We start from the raw sequence: 24,837 nt of genomic DNA, 5'->3' as shown, positions 1-24,837 counted from the left end.
GCAAAATTTAACTGACAAATGTGCAGAATACAGCAATTGTTAAGATTAAAAAAAAAAAAAAAATGTGATGAGTACGAAATTTTCAGTTTCTATATTTTAGAGCCTATTCACTTAACAGTTGCATATTACTAAAGCTTTGAGCTGACCAGGTAGTATTTTCATATGAATTTAGGTGATAGACTAAAACTTGTTCTTCACGTTCTTCTCAGATAAAAATGTGGTAGTCTTTACACAATACACATGGACTGTCTTTTTCTTTCTCTCCAAATATTTCTGCTGTTCCAGGGTCCAGCATTCTTCCTCGAAGATGGAAAATCTGCAATTTCACTGAATGATGCTTTGATGTGGGCCAAAGTGAATCCATTTTCACCACTAGGAACTGGAATACGGCTTAACCCATTTTGATGCAGTATTTTCCTCTTAACGTAACACTGATTGTGAAAGGACAGAAAGATGCTAGTCAAGCTCTCTTGGGAGACAAATATTTGGACTTTTAAAATTGTAAAATGAGAACAACGAGAAAAGATTTCTATAGAAATGTTTGTTGATTATCCAAAGAAGTAGTTATTGAGAATCCAAAGAAAAAAAATCCTAACTTAATTGACAGCCATGTCTTTTTTAATACAAATTGTTAGACAGCACAGACATATTTCAGCTGAAATTGACTAAACAAATCCCTTTAAAGCACAGAGGCAACCCTACACATCATCAAAATACAGATAAACTGTGAAACCCAAATACGCTTTCAAAGGATTAATGACCTCATGAATAGCCACTGCAACTTGTTTTAGAATGACTGTAATAACACAGTGACTATTTTTTTAATTTTAATTAGTTTTTACACAGGATTCTAGAGCAAAAGTAAAATTTCGAAAGTGCACAGGTGACCTTTGCATTCATTAGTTACATGCATCATTAATAGTAGTACAAAGATGTTTATTAATGTTTTGTTAAGATAGGTTTGAATGTCTAGATTATAATAGTATATTTTCTAAGAAGTTCATCTTTGACACTTTGTCCCCCTGTATACTCTCAATGAAAGCTAAGATGTATTTATAAAATCTTTTTTTTTTTTAACAAAGCCTTTGTAAGGAACAGAAAATGTAGTGATGTTATTAAAGTTCTTTATGTACATTAAAATGCTTTATTTTTACATTTTATATTAGTTATAAGTGTAGTGTGATGGACCAGAAACAAACACTTCGCATAGATTTTTATTTACTGATTGTCATGGTTTTGTGATTTGTTATTGGTAGTCTGCATCATAAGATCATGCAGTGCACTGGGAATTAAAGAGTAATTGCTGCAGATCTGGTCTCAGAAAAGAAGAATGGACCACAATTTGCAGAAGACTTCACTTTTTTCATTTCTGTTTTCTGTTAAGAGGGAAAGCTGAAACTTACTGTAAGTCATGAGAATGTCTTTCTTTTTGCCTGCCTTGGCTCCGTGTGTTTGCTGGCTGTCTCATCTACAGGATCAGAGTAAGGCTTTCAGTTTTTAGATACTCCCTCATTTATTCTATTAGCTTTGATTCCAATTATATTGTATTGTCTTGCATTCCATTATCATATTTAGTAAATTAGTTTTCTCCCTTAGATTGTTACCACTGTTATTGTTTTGGAGTTTTTTTCCCCAACTGGGCCCATCTCCATACTTTTTCCCTTTTTTCCAGGGCATGGTCCATGGGTTTCAGACAGCGTCACATTGGGAAGCTTCACCCCATTAGTCACAGAATTAGGCCAGACCAGGGCTGGAATCATGGTGCTATTTCTGTGCTCAAACAGGAAGAAAGTTATGGCAGTAGAATACCAAGATAATTTAAAGTTGTGTATTGTAAGCAATTTAACCATAGAAGTCTTATGATTGGAATTACTAATCTGTAGAAAGCTTGCTTTAGTTATATTATTTTCAGCTCGATGGCATACAAGCAGAAATCTATCTGACCTTCATTACAGTTGTGACAGCTGCTTTAAAATAAATATAAAAATCCTGCTAGTTACTTAAAATACAAAGAAGTTATCATTAGAAACTGGCAGAACTATGTCTAGAGCAATCCTTTTAAAAACAGCAGTAATACAAAGTGGTATTTAGTACATCTTAGTTCTCAATAGCTCTATAAGCACTGCCCTCATCTAGCTAAGGATAACAATGTCAACATGCCAGAAATGTACTATGGAGGTTAAAAATCAACAATTCTCGTTCTCTTCATTTCTCTTTTAAAATAATTAAATTTTTCATTGCCTGTTCTGGAATTGTATTACAGAATTTCTGTGATAGGAATTTATTGGAAGGAAAATTAGCTGCTTTGTTATGTGTACAAAAATTTCTGTTCATACTTAAGAGTTGGTAATATTATACTTCTTGCAGGTATTGTTTGAAAAATGTTTTCCCTTGTTCAACCTTGTGGAGTTTGGAGAATTAAAGTTAGATTTCAGAACTAAAAATTTATATTTGGTGACAGAATTTTCCAGTATTATCTGATGGGTTGCTTCAAAGATGAAAGATTATTTCCTTTTACCACATTAATCATACAATTTTGTGTGTGATATCTGTTCATACAAAATTGGTGAGAGAAACTAAGAATTGAATTTACAGTCTCATGTCTGATGACAGGATCTGAAGGACTGGCTCAACTGGCACTCTGCTCTATTTCCAAGTTTTTGCTGCATTGTAAGGATTTTTACCAGTACTTCATAACTTAAGTATCTTAAAAATAGATAGTCTAATTGTATCAATTTGTTGCAAGGAAGTTGTGCCTTAACACATAATCTTAGGCAGATTTTACTCCCTCTTCAAACTAGAGAGGGAGGGTTAATTTTTGTTTCGTTGATGAAATAAAATAAGTCATTGTGAGTAAAATGGTTGTGTTTTGTCTACTGCAGTTTTAACCCCATGTGGTGAAGGAAAGAAATGTTCTTCATTATCCAGCACAGCTAGTCAAATAGAGGTATTTTCCCTTAATATTTAAGAATCTTTTTAAGAGTCTTCAAGTCACTGTTCAATTTTTCTCTAATAATGAGTATTTCTGTTTTAATGAAGAAATTTAGCAAGCTCTATAATAGTGTTTTCTAATAACTATAAATCTCAGCATATTTGAGATGTTAATGTCATTTTATCCGTACAAAATCGAACTTTTTCTGTTGAAAAAATCTGACCAGTACAGACATCTTTAAGCTTCGCAGACTGTAGCCAAATGTGAGATCCTCAAAACACACTTTCCTACATGGCTTAAAAGACAATATTGAGGAAAAAAAAAAAAAGCAATGGTATGAACTATGCCTTAAAAATGAGATATGACACCTTGAAGTTTAATAATATGGAGTTTTCATAAGTGAAAAATATTAAATCCAGAGTTACAGGAATTTAACATTACACTAATGCAAGGAAGTACTTCTCTAAAGAATGAAGTTAAACTACCAAGCTTAGATACCTCTTTCAGAATAGATATTACTATTTTTTTTTTTAATTTGAAGCTTTCATGGTTATATAGGAATGAAAATCCAGAATCTTTGCTCTTATGATGACTGAAAACAAAGGAACCAAAAAAAGCACTTGTGAAGACTGTCTTTATATCTTAATCTACTTCATGTACAATGTTTAACTTTGTAGACTCTGATTTTCTATCAGTACCATCTGTGTCAGAAACCTTCACTGATACATATCAACTTTAGTAAGAAATGAAGCTGAAATGGACGCTAGGCAATATTATATGAACAAGTAAGTTAAGTACTGTAGAAATAAATAAAATCTGTATTGTAGAACATGATATAATCTATTTTTTTTTAATTAATTTGGCTTTAAATGAATTTGTGCCTAACTAATGGCCAACTTAGATTTCTCTTTATTGATTATGCAGTCAACACAATTGTGATTGAGAGATTGTTTGTATTTAAAAGTTCCTTATCTCTCTGGTTAATCCTTTCAGCAGTCTCCAGATGGTTCTAAATATCTATCCTGAGGGGGGAGTTGTCAGCTGTTTCCCCCGAAGTTCTTTAGAATGAACATATTTTGTCTCCGGTTTCTGATGAATCTGTATGCAAACAGGTGGGGAAAATATCATGACAGCATTAAAGAAGTTGTTTTAATCAGATTTAACCATAAAAATCTAGACTGAGTTTAAACTCTTAGAGTCTCATTTTCCCTTCTGAAGAAATTATTGTAGTCCTATGTATAAAGACAATGCAGTACCATTTTTGAGGGTGTTACTATTTAAACCAACACAGACAATCCTTGATGGCAAAGAGGAAGAATACATACAAACAGGCTGAAAGCTAATTAATCAGATCGATTTGTGACTGTTGGCATCAGTGCCCAAAAGAGCCAAACAGGATTTCAGCATAGTAAATGTACCCAAACTAAATCAAAACACTGAGAAAAGTAAGGAAGGCATTTTTAAGTATTAGAATAATTGCTACTGCTGCCGTATTAGGGAAAATCTCAAAGCAATTGATCTTAAAAATAAATAAATCAGTTTAACACTGCTAACCCTCTCCAAGTCTCCTATTTTGTAAGAAGATGTAGCTTCAAAGTTTTTAAACACATCTATTGGCTGTCTATATAGCAAAAGTTTAAAAAAAAAAAAAAAAAGTTTAACCCCTACATGATCCAGAAAAACAAACTTACATGAGGTAACAAATGCTGCTTTGGGATACTAGCTGTATTCGTAGAGGGTATGATGCAATCCAAATGGTGAACCACACGCTGTCCAAAACTTGGTTTAATGTTAAACCGTCCTTTAAGACAAAAATACCACACTGCTCATTTCAGCAGTATGTTGAGCATCTCACCAGTTAGTTGTTTACTTCTCCAGTTTATCTGTACGCTGTAACTACCCTGCCCCCCATTTTACTTAAATGCTCAGATGATCTGGCAGCTCTATAAAAATAACATGCTCAGAAGAAAAGGGGAAACGTTAAACATTGTAAGGTAGAAGTACTCTGTATCTTCTTTTCAAACAGGATATTTTTTGTGTGTTTAAATAGATGAAATTGTTTCAGTGTTTTATTATTTAAAATGCCTGAGATTGTAAATAAGCATTAAACAAAATGTTTGAGATTGCACAGTATGTCTTAACCACACATGCTCAATTTGAACAACTTCAAAATATTTCAAGACTGTAAAATCAGCAAGTCACTGCAGTTAAACATACTACTTGGCAAAGAAAGTCTTCAACTAGAGAAAACAAAAAACTAAATAGCAAAAGAAAAAAAAAAAAATTGACCACAAATTGACTATTTATGTCTTAATGGTGATCCAGAGCAAATTTTTCATTTGACATGATCAAGTTGAAGACATACTTCTTGAAGTCTAACATCTGATTTCTTTGCTTAAGCCTTATTTACTCCTGCAGCTACCTTTGATACACTCCTATTATGTGTAATTTGTAAAGTGTAAACAATTTAAGATAATTTGACTTGGTCTGTGGTATAGAAGAGATTGACACTAGAATGTTAGGTTTAAATTTGGTGCCAGAATTTTCAGAAGGATACAGAAAACTCTCAGGAGTGCAGCAAAAGGCTCCAAAATGGAAACAAACCAGAGAATTCAGTTTAATTTTGGAAACCACGTCATGTTTTCACTGGAGATGGAGCATCCTCCATGACAGAGCGTGCTTTAGGTAATGTTGGTTATAAAGCTGAATATAAAGAAATTCAACTGAAATGCTGTGGCTTGCAAGACTGAGATCAAAGTAGACAGGCTCGTGATCTCTTCAGACTCAAAAACATGCAAACTGGTTGCAGTGGAACTGATGCATGTAAAAGCATGTGCCTGCAAGACTGAGGGACTTCTAAAAGTCATATATTGTGTCTTGGAGAAGAGTAACAAACATTAAAATGAACAGAGTTATCACTAATTGATTTTTAAAATGTCTTTCACTGTTGAGGATTCTTTGATAGTATCAGTGACAGAGGATAACTGATCCAACTCGTAGCATTCAGTAAGTTAAATTATCCTAATAAGCAGAAAGAGGAAATAATCAGCTTTTGTCCTTTCACCTTTTCTTAAAGCTGAAGCAACTCAGTTCTTCACTCTTCATATGTCATATGCACTAGCCCTCTAGCTACTTTGGTGGCCCTCCCTACATTATGTTAATCATAGAATGTGCATTTGTACCGGGGAATTCAAAGCTCTTTCTCGGCCAGCTGCCTGCAGTTGGTAGCAATGTGTAGGTTACTTGGTTGCCAGGACAGGATTTGTCTTTGTTCAGCATTGAGTCCTGTCATTTCTCCAGCCTGCTGGGATCTCTCTGAACTTGAAGGAGCCTCTAGTGTGCCAGTCACTCCCCCATTTGCTCACTGTCCTCTCTCTCCATGTCCACATGATTAATGAAGATGTTAAGCAGCCCTAAGAACTGATAGCTGAGGGAGGTCACTTGTAACTGGCCATAGCTGGACTACATGGAACAGCCCTTTAATGAGAGCCCCTTTAATCTGATGGTCCAGACCATCTTCCCTCCAGTGTGGGAACCGCTAGTCAACCGCTTAGCTGCTCACTCTCTATCTTGATAGTTCAAGAATACTGTGGGCCTTTGTGCTATGAGCATTTCTACCAAGAGCATCAGGGCAAGCTACAGCATCTCTGCTAAGTGCCTCAGCCAAGAAGAGCTAAGGAACAGCGTGGCTTCTTTCAGTGGTAAGGAGTAATAGAGGGGGATGTTTAGTGATAACAATAATGGTGAAAGTTATTTAATACACTCACGTGGATTCTCTGCCCTCTCTTGCATCCTCATTCCTATGTGCATGTTAATGATGGTAATGGCCTTCTGTCTATTGATGCAGATGCTGGGTTCTACCAGCATCTCTGTCAACCTGATGTTACTCTTGATGGCTGTGGAAGCTGTTGCTCTGACAGCTACTGGTAGCTGTGTCTGGTAACAGCAGTCTGTGAAGTCAATCTGCCTCTCTTGAAGACTTCCAATTCTTAAAAAAAAAAAGTTTGGGAATTAATTACAGTAAAAAAATGACAAAGTACCAGTTCATTTTTATGGCTTTATAATTATTTTCACATTGACAGCAGTGAAGCCCATATGCACTTAAATAGCTCAGGCAAAGTGATGCACAGAGAGATAATGGACGAGCTGATGGCAGAAAGAAGTAGCTATTAGCAAAAGTTTGGCTAATATTCAAAACTCACTTCAAAACACCTTTTTGCTTGCCAAGCCGGGGCCGGGCAGGAGAGGTCACCTGCGGGCATTGCCCACTCACCGGCTGCTGGTCAGCGCGGAGCAGAGCTCTCGCAGCAGGCTCTCTGCCGCTCCAGGCTTACAGTGAATCGTTCCGTCTATCAGCTCCTGAGTGATGTCTAACTCTTGCTTTGCCAAAAACTTGACGCGGAAAGAAAAAAAAAAAAAAGCAATTACAAATTAGAAGATCAAGGAAGGAGCACGGTCCGTGGCTGAGAGGGGCCGCTGAGGGGGGCAAGGGGCAGCAGCCGCCCCAGAGCCGCCCCTACGCTACCGCGCGCCGAGGCGCCCTCACCCGCCGCAGCTGGGACCAGTTGCTCAGCTTGGTGGCCAGCGAGCAGCCGTTCGTGTAGGCGTCGGGCCGGACGTGGGCGGGGAAGCGGCGAGACAGGATCTCCGCCACCAGGTACCCGTTGGAGAAATCCCTGTCGAGACAACGCGAAAAGCGCTGGCACCGCCTCCCGCTCACGGCGCCCTCCCTTTCCCCGGCCCGGCATGGCGGACCTGCGGTAGTTCCGTGGGCTGACGGAGAGGCCGAGGCTCAGCAGCCAGCGGAGCACGGGGCGAGGCAGCTCCGGTTGCCGGAGGGCCATCGCTGGCGGGGCTGCACTCGCCGCCTCGTGGCGCTGCCGTCACGAGGCGGCCCACGCAGGAAGCGGAGCGCGTGTGGTGTGCGGGCTGTGTGAGGCGCCGCGTGGTACCGGCTGCGTTTGTCCGCAGTGCCTTACGGCAAGCCCGCGTGATGTCACAGTTGGGTTCCAGCGCGGAATGGAGATGTTACGCGATATATATTCTTTGAGAAATTGTAGGTTGCTCCAAAAGTAACGCCTTCTGCTGATGAACGTCAGTGGGTGCCATCTTTTCGGCATGAAGGAATTTGGTGGCACACTTCTGAGGCCTGTCTGTGTCGCACCTCGTGTCAGGCTGCCCCTCTGCTGCCACGCAGCAACAATGTATCATGGAATATTGGTGGGAAGGTTCAACCTCTGCTGCCATACTATCAACATCTGTCTCTGATCTCGTGTGCCAACATCGTAAATAGGAGGCATTGCTTTAAGAGCATCCATTCTTTAATTTCTGACTAATCGTGTTTTTTGGAATTGCTTTACCAAACGCTGATGTTGTCTATTTGGTTAGTATGTATTGTTGGTACATGGCATGAGAATGGGCTGATCTGAAAGCCTGTTCCACAACACAGTCCTGCCACAGCAGCTGCCTGAGTTCCCAGTTTTGTTTGTTCCCATCCAACCTGTCTCAGTTTGCTGAAGGGATCCTATTTTCATGTTATTATCTGTTAGCAAAAGATTAAAGATTTAAAAGTGAGTATTACCCAAGATTCAAGTCACAAAAATACCCCTGCAAGCTGGATCTGGGTTAATCTGCTTGCCTACTGCTCCATAGAATTAAGGAGAAAGTAGTACCCTGTAGCTCGCACCACTTAAGAGGATCTTGTTTGCTCTTTGGATGACTGCCGGAATTAGTGGCAATAGATAGTGCAAATGGCATGACAGTGCAAATCCACCTAGATGACGTAAGACAGCAGGGACTCTAATGCCTAAAGCCAAACCAACATTCTCTTTTTTTCCTCATGCAGCTTTTCCCAAGTCAAGTTTGAAAAGCACTCTGCACACCTGAAGGTAAGCGTCCAAGTGATCTTGCTCTGTGTATACAAGTATGTATACACAAGTAGTGCAGTAGTTGTCTTGGCACTACTGTGTTTCTTGAAATAATAATGGTAATGGCATTATACAGAAAACAAAACATTCTAAGTTTCTGAGTGGGGAAAAAAAAACAACAAAACAAACAAAAAATCTAGACGCTACTCTACCTAACTTGCTCAGTGCATGCTCTAAATCCTTCGGCTATGCACAGTATGGAATCCTAAGCAGTCTCTCCTACCTGCATCTGATCTTCCTTTAGAGGGACTCCAGAAGAGGCTCTCGCTAGAGTTTTTGCAAGGAGCAGAATAAAGTAAGATACCTTTAAACAAGGATAAAAGTCAGAAAGCTGGATTTTATTAGGTGGACATAAATTAGCAACTGAGTATTAGGCTTGTAAGTAGAAGGCGGACCAACTTTTTACATGAGCAGATAGCGATAGGACAAGGGGAAATGGCTTTAAACTAAAAGATGATAGATTTAAGTTAGATGTTAGGCAGAAATTATTTACTCAGGGAATGGTGAGGCCCTGGCACAGACTGCCCAGAGAGGCAGTGACTGTCCTGTCTCTGGAGACATTCAAGGCCAGGTTGGATGGGCTCTGGGCAACTTTACCCTGTGGTTGGCAACCATGCCCACAGCAGAGGTTTGGATCTTTGTGGTCCCTTCTAACCCAAGCTGTTCTATGACACGATGCAGTAGCCTTCAAAAACCATGCAATAAATTATGTTTTTCTCTGAGGCAGATTATGTATATGTCCCTAAGTTATGATATAGCACAGTTAAGGAAAGATTCCAAGAATGCTCTGTTACAAAAGGGGATCTGAAAGTATTTCAGCATTATGGCTTCTCTATAATTTGTAAACTTATATCTTTACAGATTTTCTGTTTTAAAAAGTTACAAATAATTTATAAACTAGATATGGCTAAAAAAAGAAAAGCTCAAAACACAAAACTCCAGTTCAGAGCACAGGCAGTGAGGAAGAGTAAAGGAAGTTTCTCACTGTCATTAATTAAGCATCTATATAAAGAAAAGGAAGAAAAAATGGCTATTTATTCATTTATTTATTTTTTTTTTAATCAACGTTTGTAGTGCACCTACCACCAAGTATTTTTCAGTACACAAACAACAGATATTTAAAAACACATAAAATAATGACTCCAAATGGACAAAGTTAACAAATATATATGAAGAAACGCTGCAGTTCCCATGTGCCAAACAGATTTTAAAGTATAAATACAAATAAAATTAACAGCACTAAAGCTAATTAGTAAGTATTAAGCTAAACCTATACAATCATTTCCCAGAGTATCAGCACACTTATTCAATTCAGCCTTGTTAGCACCTTGGTACCAGTTGCTGAATGGCTCCCAATTGTGATTACATGCCAACACCAGGTGTCAAAGATTTGTGTCTTTTTAAAGTAATATGCAAAAGGCTTTATTTTCCGCCCAGCAGTTCTTTAGGCAAAATTTACAATAAACAGAAGACTTGTTATTCAGCTTTCTAAAGGTTAATTATTATGTTATCTATACTGTAAGAAATTCTTCAGTATTGTTGGCAATTGGAGTTGTGGGACAAGATGCAGTCTAGCTCTTCCTATGTAATTTCGGATACGTAGTCGACAAAGCTGACAAAGAGAAGATGGTGTGGCTGCCAAAAAAAAAACAAAACAAAACAGGAGTTTAATTACATAAGGGTGAGTTTCATGCAAAAAAAAAAAAAGATTTTGACATATTTGCTATGTGCTTCTAAAAATCCTCTAGTCTTTGATGGCCTCTAAATAGCCAGTTCACAAAACCAGTTGGTTTTAGTGTGGGTTGGTTTTTGTTGTTGTTGTTGTTTTGTTTTGTTTTTTGTTGTTGTTGTTCTTAACGGTAGGCTGTTTTGAGGGAAGCATTGAAACAGTGCCAGTTCACCTCTAAAGAGATGACAATTAGCTGAGACGGTCACTTCTTTGCTTTTCTTTGTCTTCACCTGCATCTTGTGGCCTTTGTGTCTTGTCTTACCCTTACATAAGACAGCCTGAACAAATTCAGATCCCTTTGGGATATATTCATTTCCTCCCTCTCAGACTAGTCAAAAGAGACTATTTGTATCAATTGTTATTTCTCAGGTAATTACAAAGTAAACAATGTTTTCTAAATTTCATTTAAATTTTAAATTTAAAATAATAAATAAAAATAATAAATTTAAATTTAAAATTCATTTAAATTAAATTAAAAACCTCTATGGTCTTTCATCGTATATTATTATAAAGCATTTCATATCAGATAACTCATTATTATTTGATTTTAAAAATTCCTTGTTTGTACATTCATATGCATAACTGGGAATAGACTGAAACAGTTTATAACGTTACCTTGTGAAGTATGACAAGACTTTCAAACAAAAAAATATATTTCCAATATTTACATATTTTTTGTCCACACTCAAAATAAAGGGCTTTACACATATATTAGGAACACGTGTATTTTTTAATTTTGGGATGGTTGGCAAAAACTAAATACATTTTTAATCTGAAATTGAAGTATCCTGTTTCTTTATTGCAAGATCTGATGTAGCCAATAAAAATGCAGTTTTATTGTAGTTTAACACCTAATAAACATAAAAAGATGTTTTTTCAGCTTGAATAAATTCTGATGCTGCATGGCTGTGTGCTGGCTGTGGCCTGAAAGTAAATATTACTAGTTACTTTTATAGTTAAAAAAGGAACTTGGCTGAAAATAAACATATTCAGTTGTTGGGGTTCTTTGTTACATGTTTGTTTACAAAAATACACTTGCAAAAGCATATGTAAAGCTTACCTTCGTGGAGGAGCAGCAGCCTCTCTACTAAACTGCGAGGAGCAGCTAAATCAACAGGCCTCTCAAAATCTGTGTTTTTGGCATTTATGTCTGCCCCAAATTCAAGCAGTAAGTTTACAATCTCTGTACTTGAATGCTGGGCAGCAGCATGCAATGGAGTTTCCAAATGCTTTCCCTTCTGCACATTGGCACCTGGTGTGCAGGCAAAGAGATGTGAAGAAGAGATTAATGACAATTGTCATTGAGTAAAAATCTGCGCTGTCTGGGAATGCAACAGTGAATTTAGCCACTTCATTGATTTTATTACATACCAATATAGCTAATCCTATCACTGAACCTTTTGATCATATAGTTATCCTAGATGTTCTTACAAAGCACAACAAGATTTTAAAGGAAAATACTGTATAGAAAGAAGAAAAAGAAAAAAAAAAAAAACAAACTAAGTAATGTGAGCATCGTAGTTGCCCTAATTATCAAAAAAATACATTTAAAAAAATTGCTACAGGTAAACTACTCTTTCATTACTGAAGTCTTTAAAAACAATTGCTAAAATAGAGTTTGTAAATTAAAATGGACTGAACTAATTTGCAGTGCTGCATTTATATTCATAAAATAAAGTTCATACAAGAGTTAAACAAAAATAGCTAGTATGGGAAAACTCTTCTAAGCAAGCTGTTAACCTTTCCCCTCAAACAGGATTTCTCCAACAGTCATTCTATTAAAAAAAGAATCTTATTAAAAGAACTGTACTGATCTTTTGAGACCAAAAATTGGTTTCTGTACCAAATTTTGGCACTGAATAAATGTTATTTGCCTTTTAAATTCCCACTTGAGTTAAAGAACTTTTTAATATCAGAGGCTTAGCAATCTGATTCAGACTCTAAATAGGTCACTTTTACCAGCATGAACATTTTAAAAATGCTTCCACAGTGTCATTCTCTTGCCTATTTCACTGTCTGTTAGCATTATACCTCCCAATACACTCTAAATAGCTGATCAATTAAAAATTCAGATTGACATAAGTAGCTAGCTCTGTTCTCAATTTACATACACTTCTCTGCTTTATCACAACAAATGTAGAATATCCTGTTACTGCCTTTAATCTATGCCAGCATATGAATCTCAAAACATGCCAGTTATATTTCTAGGTTCCTTAAACATAGAAATTACGAACTAGAGAACTGACTTCAAGAGAAATATTTTAATTGCTTGTTTGTATTCTTGATAACCTGCAATTAACTAGAAAAACAACTGAAGTGCAATGATAACAAAGCAGTAATTATTCAAATATAATTTTTCATTCATTTTTCTGCAGGACGCCGAAGTCCTGTATCTCATTACCTGAAACACAGCAAACAGTCCTTTGTGCAGATACTGACACTGGACTCATGCTGACACAGACTGAATACCCAACTTCTATTTTTGTTGATTAACTAAATAAAACAAGGTTTAGGATGAAGTACCTTTTACCTCACTGCTTCTCTTTGCAGTTCAGCCTCTATGCTTTGTAAAAAGATTGAATTCAGAGTACACTGAAGATTAAAAAGAATGGGACTACATTGCCAAAAAAAAAAATCTGTTGAAAGCATACTGTATAAAAAACTTTTAAAAGCAACACCTTTCTCAAAGCTAATTTTAACTTTTTTTTTTTTTTTCTACAGAAAATGAGTATCTACTAAGCTGTGGTAAGTGCTGAATATTTTGCCCATTTCTTTTAGTCTTGATCCCTTTTCCACTCATGTTTGTTATGCCAAAAAAAAAAAAAAAAAAATTAAAAAAAATAGATGCAGTAAGTTGATGTAAGAAAAAATGCATCACAGCAAAGTCACAAGTGTCCTGCAAGCAAGGGTTCTAGTTTTGTTGACTGAGCACAGATTATTTCAAAACTCAGTATGCTTAATTAGACAAATTAGCAATACTTTTATTTAAATAATGACATACCTGCATAAAGAAGCTTTCGAATACAATGGATCTGCTGTGACACACATGCTACATATAGAGGTGTTCCTAAATGAGGAAGGTCTTGGTCAACATCTATACCCCAGGATATCAGTACCTCCAGACATTCACTGTGTCCTGTCAGTACAAAGCATAATAGTTGGTTCAGTAAGTTGGCTCAGACAAAGTGGGACTCCTTTCCTCACACTACATTATTGAGATATTTGTCTAATGCTTGTCTGTTGAGCATGTAATTTCCTACCTCTGCTGGCTGCTTCGTGAGTTGGTGATGGAAGACAGGACTCCCACTGAGCTTTGGCACCATACTCTAACAGGAGCTCAGCACATGCTGCGCTGCCTCTCGAACACGCGTTAAATAAGGGTGTCACTCCATCAATTGTTGTAGCATTTACCTAAAATATATAAAATCGAGGTAACAAAAAAATTGAAAGAAAAGTAGTTTTAAACAGAATATAGCTAGAAACTGCATGAAAATAGTGACAAACTTACTGGTTAGAATAAAATAGCTTAGCTGTTCAGTCCTTGCTCTGTTGTTCTCCCATCACCACACTCCTCAGTTTACTGTTGCTCTTGTTAAATTATGTTGAATGAAAGAAAATACACTTTGTATGCTGAAGACCACATATTATCATTTGGGCAGTAAATGACTTAATTTTCAGAAGTAATTGCACTTGGCTCTTTTCACTGATACAAAAAATCCACACCTCTTGTAGTAATGGGAACCTTCTCTCTGTAGCTTTAGCAGACTGCAAACTTCATATTAAATGTGGGAATTATTTGCCTTTCTGTGTTTTTAATCTCTCTGTTGGAGTGGTATTTCATGGAATGAGACAAGGCTAATAGGGAGAATGACTAGAAAGAAAAATTGTGATGATGCTAAAGGAAGGAACACAGGTATTTGGAGAGGGGAATCTCGCCAATCCTCTTACGTGCATCCTCTAAACCCACTCCAACCATGAAAAGCTAAAAAAAAGCAAAAATTGAGATATGAAAATAAAATTTGTTCTTATCGATTTGTAAGTAGTATCTATATATATTCTACATATATAGAATCCCTGCACCAGCTGAAGTGGACAGAGACTGCTTTTTGGAATGCATCTGTGTTTTTCTTATCTGTTACTTACACATATTCCAGATGTTTCCCAAAAGTGAATTGTTAGGACAATAAATATTCCATCACCAAGGTGGAATATCACCAATTACAACTGAGAAACTGTAACTGTTGGTGAATCTGATCTCAGCGCAAACTGTAGTAAAAATGGACTGTGAATTCTCACTTTCTGTTTGGGATAACAGGTAGAAAGTCTGTGTCATGAATACAGAAAAGAGTCAGTGTACTGACTCAGTGTACTCAGACCAAAGAATCTTAAGAGCATTCAGCACAATGTGACAAAAGTTATTCCAGAGATTAAAAGAACAGACTCGTGGAAGCCACTCAATGGAAATCAGCAAAGGAGAGATGCATTCAGAAGTTTAAAAGATAAATAATGCAATGAAATTCTGGTAACACTACTAGCAGATTCTGTCCAGTTGACTACGCTATCTCAGTTCCTTCCCAACTCCCATCTGTTTTCCCTGTTACTGTTCTTCTGTTTGAGATCTACTCTTACGTACTCGCTTAAGTAGTCTTTGTTTCATTTTTTCATTTAACCTAACATCTCTATACTGATGCTTCTTTGAGCCAAAACTTTCCTTTGCTAGCTTTCAGATGACAGCTTATTGTAATTAAGTCAATGTCATCAACAGAGTATAGAGAAATACCAATGTAAAAAAATAAATCAAGGAATATATCCTTCTTAGTTAAACCAAAGTTAGCATTGGACTTCATATACAAAAACACCCTTACATTTGCTCCTGCTTCAAGAAGGATCCTTGCACATCCTACATGATCTCCCAGGCAGGCTTCATGAAGTGGAGTTACTTGGTCAATAGTTAGTGTGTCTACATTGTAACCCTAAACAAGATATGAATGACATATGAAGATCGTATGAAAGCTGTTAGGTCACACTACTTACTATTCAAAGGAATAATTCATAACACTCTATTTGCAATAAATAAATCTTTAGTGAGCATATAAAAAAAATCTTTCATCAGTCAACATAGCAGAATCAAAGTTGTCAGCTCTTCTTTTTTAAAAATCAGAAATATTAGATCCTGGATGGGGCATAAAGGGGGTATAAAGACAGTGGAGCCTGACTCTTGAGATGCACAATAATCAGACAAAAGGCAACAGAAACAAGTGGTGAAATCCGATTAGTTGTATGGGAAAATATAATAATTTGGTATGGGGATGGTGGAACCCTGGAACAGGTCTGCAGAGAGGTTCGGGAACCTTTATGATTGGTAATCTTTAAAACCCAAAGAGGCTTCTGGGTTTAAATGGCACTGTGATTCTAAGAGTTAGAGTTCTCTGACTTAAGGGCTGAAATATCTAGAGACATCAGCTTAATATTAGCAAGGAGAATACTTCTTGGATTGATAAAAACATCAAACACTGGATTTTTCTGCAGTGGGTACTGTTCAACTCTTAGAAGCTAAAAATTGAATTCATCAATTTTATTCTTTACTGTAGGAGCTAATATGACTAATATTAACACACAGTGGTTTATAGTCTCTCCCTTTGCTGTTAACAAAACAATCTTTTTTTAATCACAACTGTGCAAAGAACCGGAATTTTTCAGTGCCTTCCCTCTAAACAAGTATCTTCCTGGCTAGCTATCTTTTCTGAGTGAAGCAGAGCTTTTGGACTAAATGATCTCTGTGGGTCCCTTCTGACTCGGGATGTTAAATGATTTTATGTATATTGATTCACAGGAGGAGAACACTGATATAGTTACAGCTTTGATAAAGATTGATTTTATGAAGCTTAAAACGTACAGATAAAATACTTTAAATACCAATTTATATCTTATTGTAACAAAAATTAGTAAATCTGTGTTGTTCTCAAAAATTCTGGTGAAAAAAAAGAAAGCAAAACATACTAAATCTGCATTAATGATTATGCTGAGAGATTAAGTAGCATTAAAAAGTTAAGCAATTTTAAGAACACAGCCTTCACCTGTGACAATAAAGTCTTTAGAGAAAGAAGACGTCCTTGACTGGCTGCCTCATGCAGAGGTGAGCGATCTGCCCAAGAACCTATGTAATAACAACATTTATTGAGTAAACCATGTGAATAAGAATGCTTTTGGAATGCAGAGAGCAAAGCAAGAAACATAATGCACAGAATGAAGTGAAATGTCCTGTGAAAATAATTCTTCCCCTGTAGAGACTGTATTTCAATTGATTTGTTCATAGATAAAGCTGTTATATTAACTGTAAGCATCTAAAATAAATGATTACATAGAACAAAATATTGATATATTGATTTTAATAATATGATGCAACAGATGCATTTCACCATATTTTTAACTCTATTTTTCATTATTTATTTTTAATTATCTTACAATTTATTTTAGCAGCTGGCAAGTAAGTTTACAGGCTTCAACAAATTGATATTTAAACCAAAAACGGATATAAACCTGCCTGAAAAAGTGCTGATAAAACTGAAGTATATGAAATTCAATTTGGAAATCTCCACGTACAACAAGATTCATTTCAAGCTACTACACATGTACAAGAGAAATACAGTGAGAATCATAGTACAAAAGGTTGCTATAGAAGAAACAGGATATTATGTTCTCATCTTGATAGGCTGTTAGCACTAAGAATAAGAAGTTATCCTTAATGCAAAAGCTTGTATTTATTGCCAGGACTCACCACCCTCAAGAAAGGACAAAAACAAAAATAAAACTCACAGTATCTCTCTATCTCATGCTGTCCCAACCCTTACCTCCAACCCAACCCCAGAGTCAACCAGTGGTTCCTGTTGAAGAGCCTGTCCTTTGCTATAGAAGGCTTGCTGCTGATAGGATCACAGGCAAAGCTGATACCCATTTTTTGTATTAATTTTGCAAATTAAGTTCTGAGACCATGTAAGAAAGAATCATCTTCAAAGTGTATTGTGAATTACTGATACTTATAAGAAGAAATTACTGGGAATGTAAAGATGCTAATTCAATTACTCACGTGAAACCTGTAGCTCTCTGAATCTTTCTGACACTGACAGAGACTTTATTCTTGTCTAGCTGTCTGGAATGAATGCTAGAGCTTGGTCTAGGACTTATTTTGCTATTACTGTTATGTTGAAATCATACAAAATGTGTTAAATAGTGTAATTCTCACTCAGTTCATTTTCCTACACCATTTTTTTCTCTGTTGTAATATTTTTTTCAGAATGATGTGCACTAAGCTCTGATAATCTCTGTGTGTGTGCTCACTCTGTGCATTCTCACAAACATTGTTCCCTATGGTTTTTATTTCTAGTAGGAAAAGTTAAAAAAACATATACAAATTGTTTGGAATTGTAAGGGATTTTAAACAACAACAACTGAGTTCAGAAATCATACTGACCCGATTTTTACAAAATAACAATAGTTTTTCAGTGCTATCTACCATAGAACCAGCACTCACGTTGCTCTAATTAAAATAAAATAAGATTCATTAAGTTCTCCTGCTGGCAGTTGCAAAATTCCTAAAAAATTATTGAAGACTGCATTAATGGTTCCCTTTGAACTTTCTTCCTTATCTCCATACATGAGATTTTTTCTCAGTGGTTATTTAGCCTATTCATAAATTAACAGGAGGAAAACAACAACAAAAAGAAAACCCTGACACTTAACTATCGTATAGAAAAACATCTAGTAAGATTGTAAACATCATTAATTCTTTTCATCCATTAAGTATAAATATACTTAGGACATTTTTGTGTGTGTGTCCATGTATAACTATCAGAACAAAGATGCAGACAGAATGTGAAATCAACTTTGTTTCCACCTTTCATTCCATCTTCTTCTTCCCCCATAGAATGCTCTGAAGAACATCTGTTAATATAATTATTAAAGTGACATCTGAAATTCAGTGATGCCAGATCCCACTCTGAAGTCTGTATTGCATCTACACCCACCTTATCTCCCTGCCCTCACACAGAGACATCAGCAGCTGGCTGCTAAAACCTTTCAAATCTAAATGCTTGCACCATCTCTATTAGAATAAAAATCTTTAAGCAAAGTACTGCAGAAAAAAATTGTGCAAATCAGGCTTGGGAAAAGCTTCCACATTCCTACTGATTTATTGGTAAACATAATAATTAACCATGAAATACCACAGAGATGAAAATATGTTCAAAATAAACATGCAGCATTAATAAACATCAGATTTGTTTTAAAATAAATTTTGTATCGAGATTGCTGCCTTCTGCTATTCTACAACCTTGCTAAGCCTCTTATTTAAAAAGCATCAACAAGAGTATAAATGAAGAACTGTTTCAATTCAGCATTGTCTGTGACAGCAGAATTAGTAATATAGTCTATTCCAAAACTGTTCATTTATTAAGTACCTACTGGTGCAGTTTCTGACAGATGCTGAGTATGTTGAATACAAGGCATCTCTAACTTTATTTACCACTAGCCACACTAGTCCCAAGTTCTCTGGCGTTCATTCAGGAAGTGCAGCCTACATTACTTTGTAAACTCTAATAAGGAAAGAATAAATAGACTAAATAGAATAAATAGACTCATTGTATTAATGGGCAAAGTTAAAAATAAATTAATTACAAATTATCATACAATACCTAAATCTCCATCTCCCCATGGTACTTCCAAACAATTGCAATTATAAATCCTACTCATTTCTTTCAATCTGGAAAAAAAAAACAATAAATTTAAATAAACCCATTCTTGCTAGCTTGGCCTGTTCTTAATACATTCCTACTGTGTTTGGAAGGAGATCGGCGGCTGACTGTAATACGAACTTTCACCCTGCCATAAACACAGCTCTGAAGATATGAGCATATGGAGTTGCCAGTTTCTTTTCTTACACCAGAGGACAGTGACCTCTTTTTTTCTTTTTTTTCTTTTTTTTTTTCCCCCACATTTCTTTTTTTAATTAACTTTGAAAAGTGCCAAAAATCTAGGGGAAATGCTGCCAAATATTCCATAAGATATTTTACTATTTGCTGAGCTATAGAAAGGAAAGAAGCAGAGATCTTCTGAATATGATTTAAATGATACTTGATCTACACACTTGACTGGGTTTTTATTTCAGCAGTTCACTGTGGTCTGTTATGTTCTTAATAATTCTCGTGTTGTTAAACTGGGTTTTTGGTAACTACTCTAAGCAGTGAAAGACTCAGTTCACTCCCAAAAATGGGAAAGTTCTGACTTTGATCCATTTCTAAGCCATCAGTGTTATTTTCTTCATTTTCCTATAGCCTTCACATCTACCCTGTTAGCCTGTATACATGATGACAGTAATAAAATACCTACAGTATTTTAGAAAAAGTCATTAAAGTCATTAGTTGCAGTCATTCCATCCCTTTATTTCTAAAGATTTGCGCAGTCTTTGGAAAAAGAGTAGGAAAAAAAAAAAGAAAGAAAGAAAAAAGAAATGAAAACAGGAGCTTTCTCACAGTTCATCACTGAGATGAAAACCACGGACTCTTTGAAAACTCTTGCTGATAATATTTATTTCTGCAAAACTAACAAAGATTAACTATTTATTGTGCTCATTCCTGTTACCTTTCTGTTTGTGGCAACAGCTACAGATATGATCAATATCTACTACATTGAAAATACCCTGTAGCAGTACAGTACAAAGATCAAAGGACTCACTTTGCTCCAGTTGATAAGACATCCTGGCATTTCATACATGTAATTAAGTTGTACCAGATTTTTACTGAAGCACTATTTACATTAAAACTGTCCAGTAAAATAGAACTGTGTCAACTACTTAATTGATTTTTGATACTAAAAATCTATTGAAAAGAATATTAGTATTCTAAGCCGAGCCTTTAAAAGCTAGGAATTCCATCAGTGATGCTTAACTAATATGAATAGATCTGACCAGCTGAATGGTAGCCACCTCTTTTTAATAAATGAAATTCCAACAATCAACACTGAAATATTCCAAAAGGATCAGAAATTAGGTTAGAGATAAAATATATTTGAGAAAGAATATAAAGCTCAAACACCATTTAAGTTTTTCACTTCAATATTTTGAACTGCCTTTGCTTTAATTTGACTTTATATGTTACAATAATATATAAGTATACGTACATAAGCATGTAAATATACACATACACAACAACAACAACAACAACAACAAAAGAATGGAAGAGAAGGGAAGAGAAGGGAAGAAAGAAGAAGTCCTGACTGATCCAAACCAATATTCTTTGTGGAGATTTAATTCCAGAGCCAATGCCAGCAGTATCCCACTCTTGAAAACCATGCAAAACAAAATTTCTTTCCACAGTTCAAGAATGTACATTATTTTCACCATTCTGGTGCTATACTCAATGAATAAGTTATATCTCCATGTCTAACAGGATAGCTACCCCCATATTGGTTACGTTACAGAAATGGTTGGTAATTTTGTATTTCCTTTTTCATAGTATTCTCCCAGTATCATAAAAATATTTTGAAACCCTTATTATGAAACCCTTCATAGCATCATCCATTCATGTGATTTTATAACTAAGGAACCAAAACACAGAATCTTAAGGCTCATTTTATAAAACTAATCTGATAGCATATTTTTTCCAGAGTGCTTAGGTACTGGAGTATGCATTGAAAGTTTGGCTTAATTATGCTTATAAGAGCACTGAACTGGCTTAGGTAATAATAATCATGATCCACCAAGAAAGTTCCAGTTTTGATGACCGGTCTTGAAACATATAGTGGCCATGGCAAAGAAATAAATAGAATTTTCTTTTAGAGACAGGGCACAAAGAAGTTAAACCTTTTTTCTTGTGGATTCCTACCATTCAACTACGTGCTTTCCAACCTTTGGAACCTACAAGAATATATCTCCATATATAAAACTAACGCTCTCACAACACCATCCATGTGGCACATCACAGAAGGAGCTCTGTGGAAAAGTACGGCAGGTGACCATGTCATCAAGCGCTACGTTATAATGCATTAGAAAATCAAATCAGCGTGGCACAACCAAGACTGCTTTTAACAGTTCCTAATTGAGTGCTTGGCATTGCAGATCAACAAACTTTACGCACCGAAACATCAGCCACTAAACTGTTTTTAAATCCTATTGGAAAAAAAAAAAAAAAGAAGAAGAAAAAAGTGCCAACAGAAGCAATGTTATACTACGTGAAGGCAGTGGTAGTGACGATGGCAGCAGCAGTTGTTGCTGCAGGCTCTGTGCCAGACCTTGAACACAGAGGAAGAAGCATGTCAAGCCCCTTCTCCTGTCACATTAGAGCACAGCAACAACTCCCCTGTCTGTTACTCATGCACAGTTCATATTTTCTGTTTTCCTGGAGGATCAGCAGCTGGCTGGATATTTTTCTAGTCTTAAGTAGCTTGCAAACTCTATGTGCTGTATCTACAGCACCACCATCTAAAACCAAATTAACCTTTAATAGGGTAATCTTTGGAAGCCGTTGAACCCACATCAAGCTTGATTTAAATGTGTGGAGCAGCTGGCAGCGTGCTAAGACTGCTATTGTTTCCTTAGACTAAAACCAAGAGTTTTGCAGTAGACTAGAAGCTGAGAGGGGAGGAATGCTGACAGTCTGAGCTGACCTGAGGTTTTGGAGGATTTCTGCCTGAAGTAATTTTGCTCCTCAAACACAGTCTTAGCCTCAGTCCAGACTGAAAACCATTTTCCCCAAGGTGTGCTCAGATTTATCTGTATTTCCCCAGTGTGCCAGACGAAATGCAGTATGTGGTATAATTCCTAGCCATAAAGGCAGAATTCTGCTGTCTAGCAAAGCTGGGGTACCACACCATGAATAGGTTTTCTGGCATCCAGGAGATTTTGCTAAAATAGTCTGTTTATGGACCCTCGTGCTGAAAATCTTTTAATAGCTTGGCTCCACCTTTTCTTCCACTTCTGCCAGATCTTATTGTGACATATTCCCCCTGCTATCCCATCACTTCTAGACCATTTTTCAACTTGTGTATTTTGTGAACTGATACACGACTTTGTTCTGGGGAGAACAGAATCTGATTTGGATAGCCCCATAGACAAAGAGGAAAGAAAAGTGCATCCTTCAGATTTGGTATTAGATACATTTGTTATTCAACCAGAAGCACTGATTGCAACAGTAGTCTCTTGGTATTTCAAGTTGTCAACCAATACATACACAGGTGTGTTTTGTCAGTCACAAAGAGGCTTCAAGTAGCTGGACCACATTAAGCTGGTATCTTCAGAAATTTTTGCTTTCTGTATTTTGCAGCACTTCTGAATTTTTCAAAACTTGGCTAACGGGGGCTAATTCTTTGTAAGAATGGGAAAGAGCCCAACCCTGAGCAAGGAACATCTAGAGCCAATGTTTTAGACAGAACATTCATAAAATTTCGTTTCAGTCTTGTGAAGAATGTCCTTGTTTTTCTGGAAACTGGCAACTAGATGAATCATTCGCATGTATCAGATACAATAGATTGGGAGACCTTCACCCACATGGTGAACAATAAGAAAGTAAGTGGTACACTGCATATTAACCAATCAATAACTGTAACAGGATCGTTGAACTCAAACAGCTACTTGGAAAGCTATGGTCATTGTTTCTTTAACTCTTGAATACTGCTTAGTTTAGAACTGACAGTCCTGAAAAGGTATTCTTATAACATATACCTATGTTTTCAATGGTAAATTCATAATTATTCTTATGTGTACTATAATCAAGTTTCTCTTTCCTCTCTCCTGTGCCTTTAATTCTCTTCTTTACTTGACTATTTTAACATCTCCACTTTTGAAACACTGTAATTTGATATCATAATATCAACAAAATCACTCCCCCCCCACTCCTTTTTTTTTTTTTTTTTTCTTTTTTCTTTTTTTTTTTTTTTTTTTTTTTGCCTCACTCAGCTTCAGGTTATGGTCAATATAGGACTATGATCACTTTAAAAAAAAAAATTCCTATTAGGCTTTAGACTGCCACAATTATTCAAAGATCCCCTTTACACACTTGTAATATGAAAAAAAGAAAAAAGAAAAAAGAAAAAAGAAAAAAAAGAAAAATACTGCTCTGATAATAGCAGTCCAAAGCAAATATTTTATAGCACAGTTCATTTTCCATTGCTCCAAATGTCAGTGCTCCGTAATTTAATTTCATCATAAGTATTTCACTGTGCAAACCCTTATATTTATAATTTTGTCCTTAGTACCTCAGTACAGAACACAATAATTCTGTCACCTGTAGTTCTTACATTGTCTCCTGTTTCATTTACCTATAAACTGTTCTTTATATATAAAGTTACTCGTTCCCCTTTCATTCTCTGTTTCTCCCTCGTAAACAATTAGCTTTCAGTATCCAGTTACCTTGTGGCAGGAGAGGAAAAGTCAGGGTAAGTCAAGCCTTAAACACATAAAACAAATAGGGCAGATAAACATGAAAAGGTATTTTAGATCAGCTGATATGAGTGCAGAAAGAACAAAAATAGCTTCAACACCCTTGTGTTAACCCCAGCAAGACAACAGAGTGCCGTTAACATAAACATGCATTTATATTACAGCTGGAAAGAAAAAGCACAGAACAGTTCAGAGCAAGAATATCACAAATTAGCTCAGTTTAGCATATTTCCGTACCATTTCTGAAATGGCTGCTGTACTAACCTTGGCTGGTCAGAATACCCCAGCTAGATTTTCGTTTTGCAGGACACTCCCCTATACTTTCTAGGCGTCTTTTGGGGAGATTCTGGCTCCTCTGAACAGCAGTGTTTGTTGTCATTATTTGTTTCTCGAGGAAAGCCTGTCTATCATTGGTGCAGGTGCTCTGGTCTGACGAACAGTCACAGATGGATTTCTACTACCTTTTTTTCTCCTCGCAGTTTTTCACAAAGGCTCTTCTTGTACTTACTGTAGAATGGCTACAACACTGAAATCCATTCAGTAACATTTACTAGCTTGGACTAGTGAGAACATAGTGGGGGAAGGGAAGGATTGCTCTAGCATTTTCTATTTTTAAAGCAGAGAAAGAATCAGCTTAGCTACAGCATGAGTCTTAACTATTTACACAATTTAAATGGAAAGAATGTGCTATTTTTTCAATAATTAAATCAAAAAAGGAACAGATTCTTAAATCGTAAGTGTTAAAGCATAAATTTTGTGGCATGAGTAACAAGCAACCTAAAACAGGAAAATAAACGTGTTTTTATCAGACTGGTAATTT

At 36.2% G+C, this 24,837-nt stretch overlaps 3 protein-coding genes and 1 long non-coding RNA gene across 13 annotated transcripts in view; 2 read left to right on the top strand and 2 right to left on the bottom strand.

Annotated features, from left to right (window-relative positions):
* The window catches only part of WDR17 (WD repeat domain 17), a 45,862-nt gene extending 45,360 nt beyond the window's left edge, over positions 1 to 502 (top strand). For all 4 annotated transcript variants that reach the window (XM_052681572.1, XM_052681570.1, XM_052681568.1 and 1 more), the window contains one exon: positions 286 to 502. In XM_052681572.1, the coding sequence (XP_052537532.1) occupies positions 286 to 405 (120 nt within the window). In that variant the 3' untranslated portion in view covers positions 406 to 502. The remainder of the gene's footprint in view (positions 1 to 285) is intronic.
* Positions 440 to 7,948, bottom strand: SPATA4 (spermatogenesis associated 4). Of its 2 annotated transcripts, none has more exons than XM_052681580.1 (6): positions 7,688 to 7,948; positions 7,479 to 7,608; positions 7,206 to 7,324; positions 6,700 to 6,920; positions 4,624 to 4,733; positions 440 to 4,030 (listed from the first exon to the last, which is right to left on the bottom strand). In XM_052681580.1, exons 1-6 carry the CDS (start codon positions 7,774 to 7,776, stop codon positions 3,950 to 3,952), a joined length of 750 nt encoding a protein of 249 aa, XP_052537540.1. In that variant the 5' UTR covers positions 7,777 to 7,948; the 3' UTR covers positions 440 to 3,949. The 2 variants fall into 2 exon arrangements, with proteins under 2 accessions (XP_052537540.1, XP_052537541.1); XM_052681581.1 differs by having other exon boundaries at positions 440 to 1,770.
* LOC128079901 (uncharacterized) lies at positions 7,471 to 19,605 on the top strand. Its single transcript, XR_008206360.1, has 4 exons — positions 7,471 to 7,589; positions 8,778 to 8,820; positions 13,310 to 13,333; positions 18,513 to 19,605. It is a non-coding gene; the product is annotated as an uncharacterized LOC128079901 (long non-coding RNA).
* ASB5 (ankyrin repeat and SOCS box containing 5) overlaps positions 9,889 to 24,837 on the bottom strand; it is a 36,285-nt gene continuing 21,336 nt past the window's right edge. For 3 of the 6 annotated variants that reach the window (XM_052681577.1, XM_052681576.1, XM_052681579.1), the window contains 7 exons: positions 19,279 to 19,346; positions 16,666 to 16,745; positions 15,454 to 15,561; positions 13,849 to 13,999; positions 13,590 to 13,724; positions 11,649 to 11,840; positions 9,889 to 10,494 (listed from right to left, as the gene is read on the bottom strand). In XM_052681577.1, coding sequence (XP_052537537.1) covers positions 10,367 to 10,494; positions 11,649 to 11,840; positions 13,590 to 13,724; positions 13,849 to 13,999; positions 15,454 to 15,561; positions 16,666 to 16,745; positions 19,279 to 19,336 — 852 coding nt within the window. In that variant the 5' untranslated portion in view covers positions 19,337 to 19,346 and the 3' untranslated portion in view covers positions 9,889 to 10,366. Of the gene's footprint in view, positions 10,495 to 11,648; positions 11,841 to 13,589; positions 13,725 to 13,848; positions 14,000 to 15,453; positions 15,562 to 16,665; positions 16,746 to 19,278; positions 19,347 to 24,281; positions 24,594 to 24,837 lie in introns of those variants that run through there. The other 3 variants (XM_052681578.1, XM_052681575.1, XM_052681573.1) reach the window with 3 other exon arrangements.

Source organism: Tympanuchus pallidicinctus, unplaced genomic scaffold (assembly GCF_026119805.1).
Source record: "Tympanuchus pallidicinctus isolate F22 unplaced genomic scaffold, pur_lepc_1.0 scaffold2, whole genome shotgun sequence".
NCBI classification, from domain to species: Eukaryota; Metazoa; Chordata; class Aves; order Galliformes; family Phasianidae; genus Tympanuchus; species Tympanuchus pallidicinctus.
This window is presented reverse-complemented; position numbering and strand designations above follow the sequence as displayed.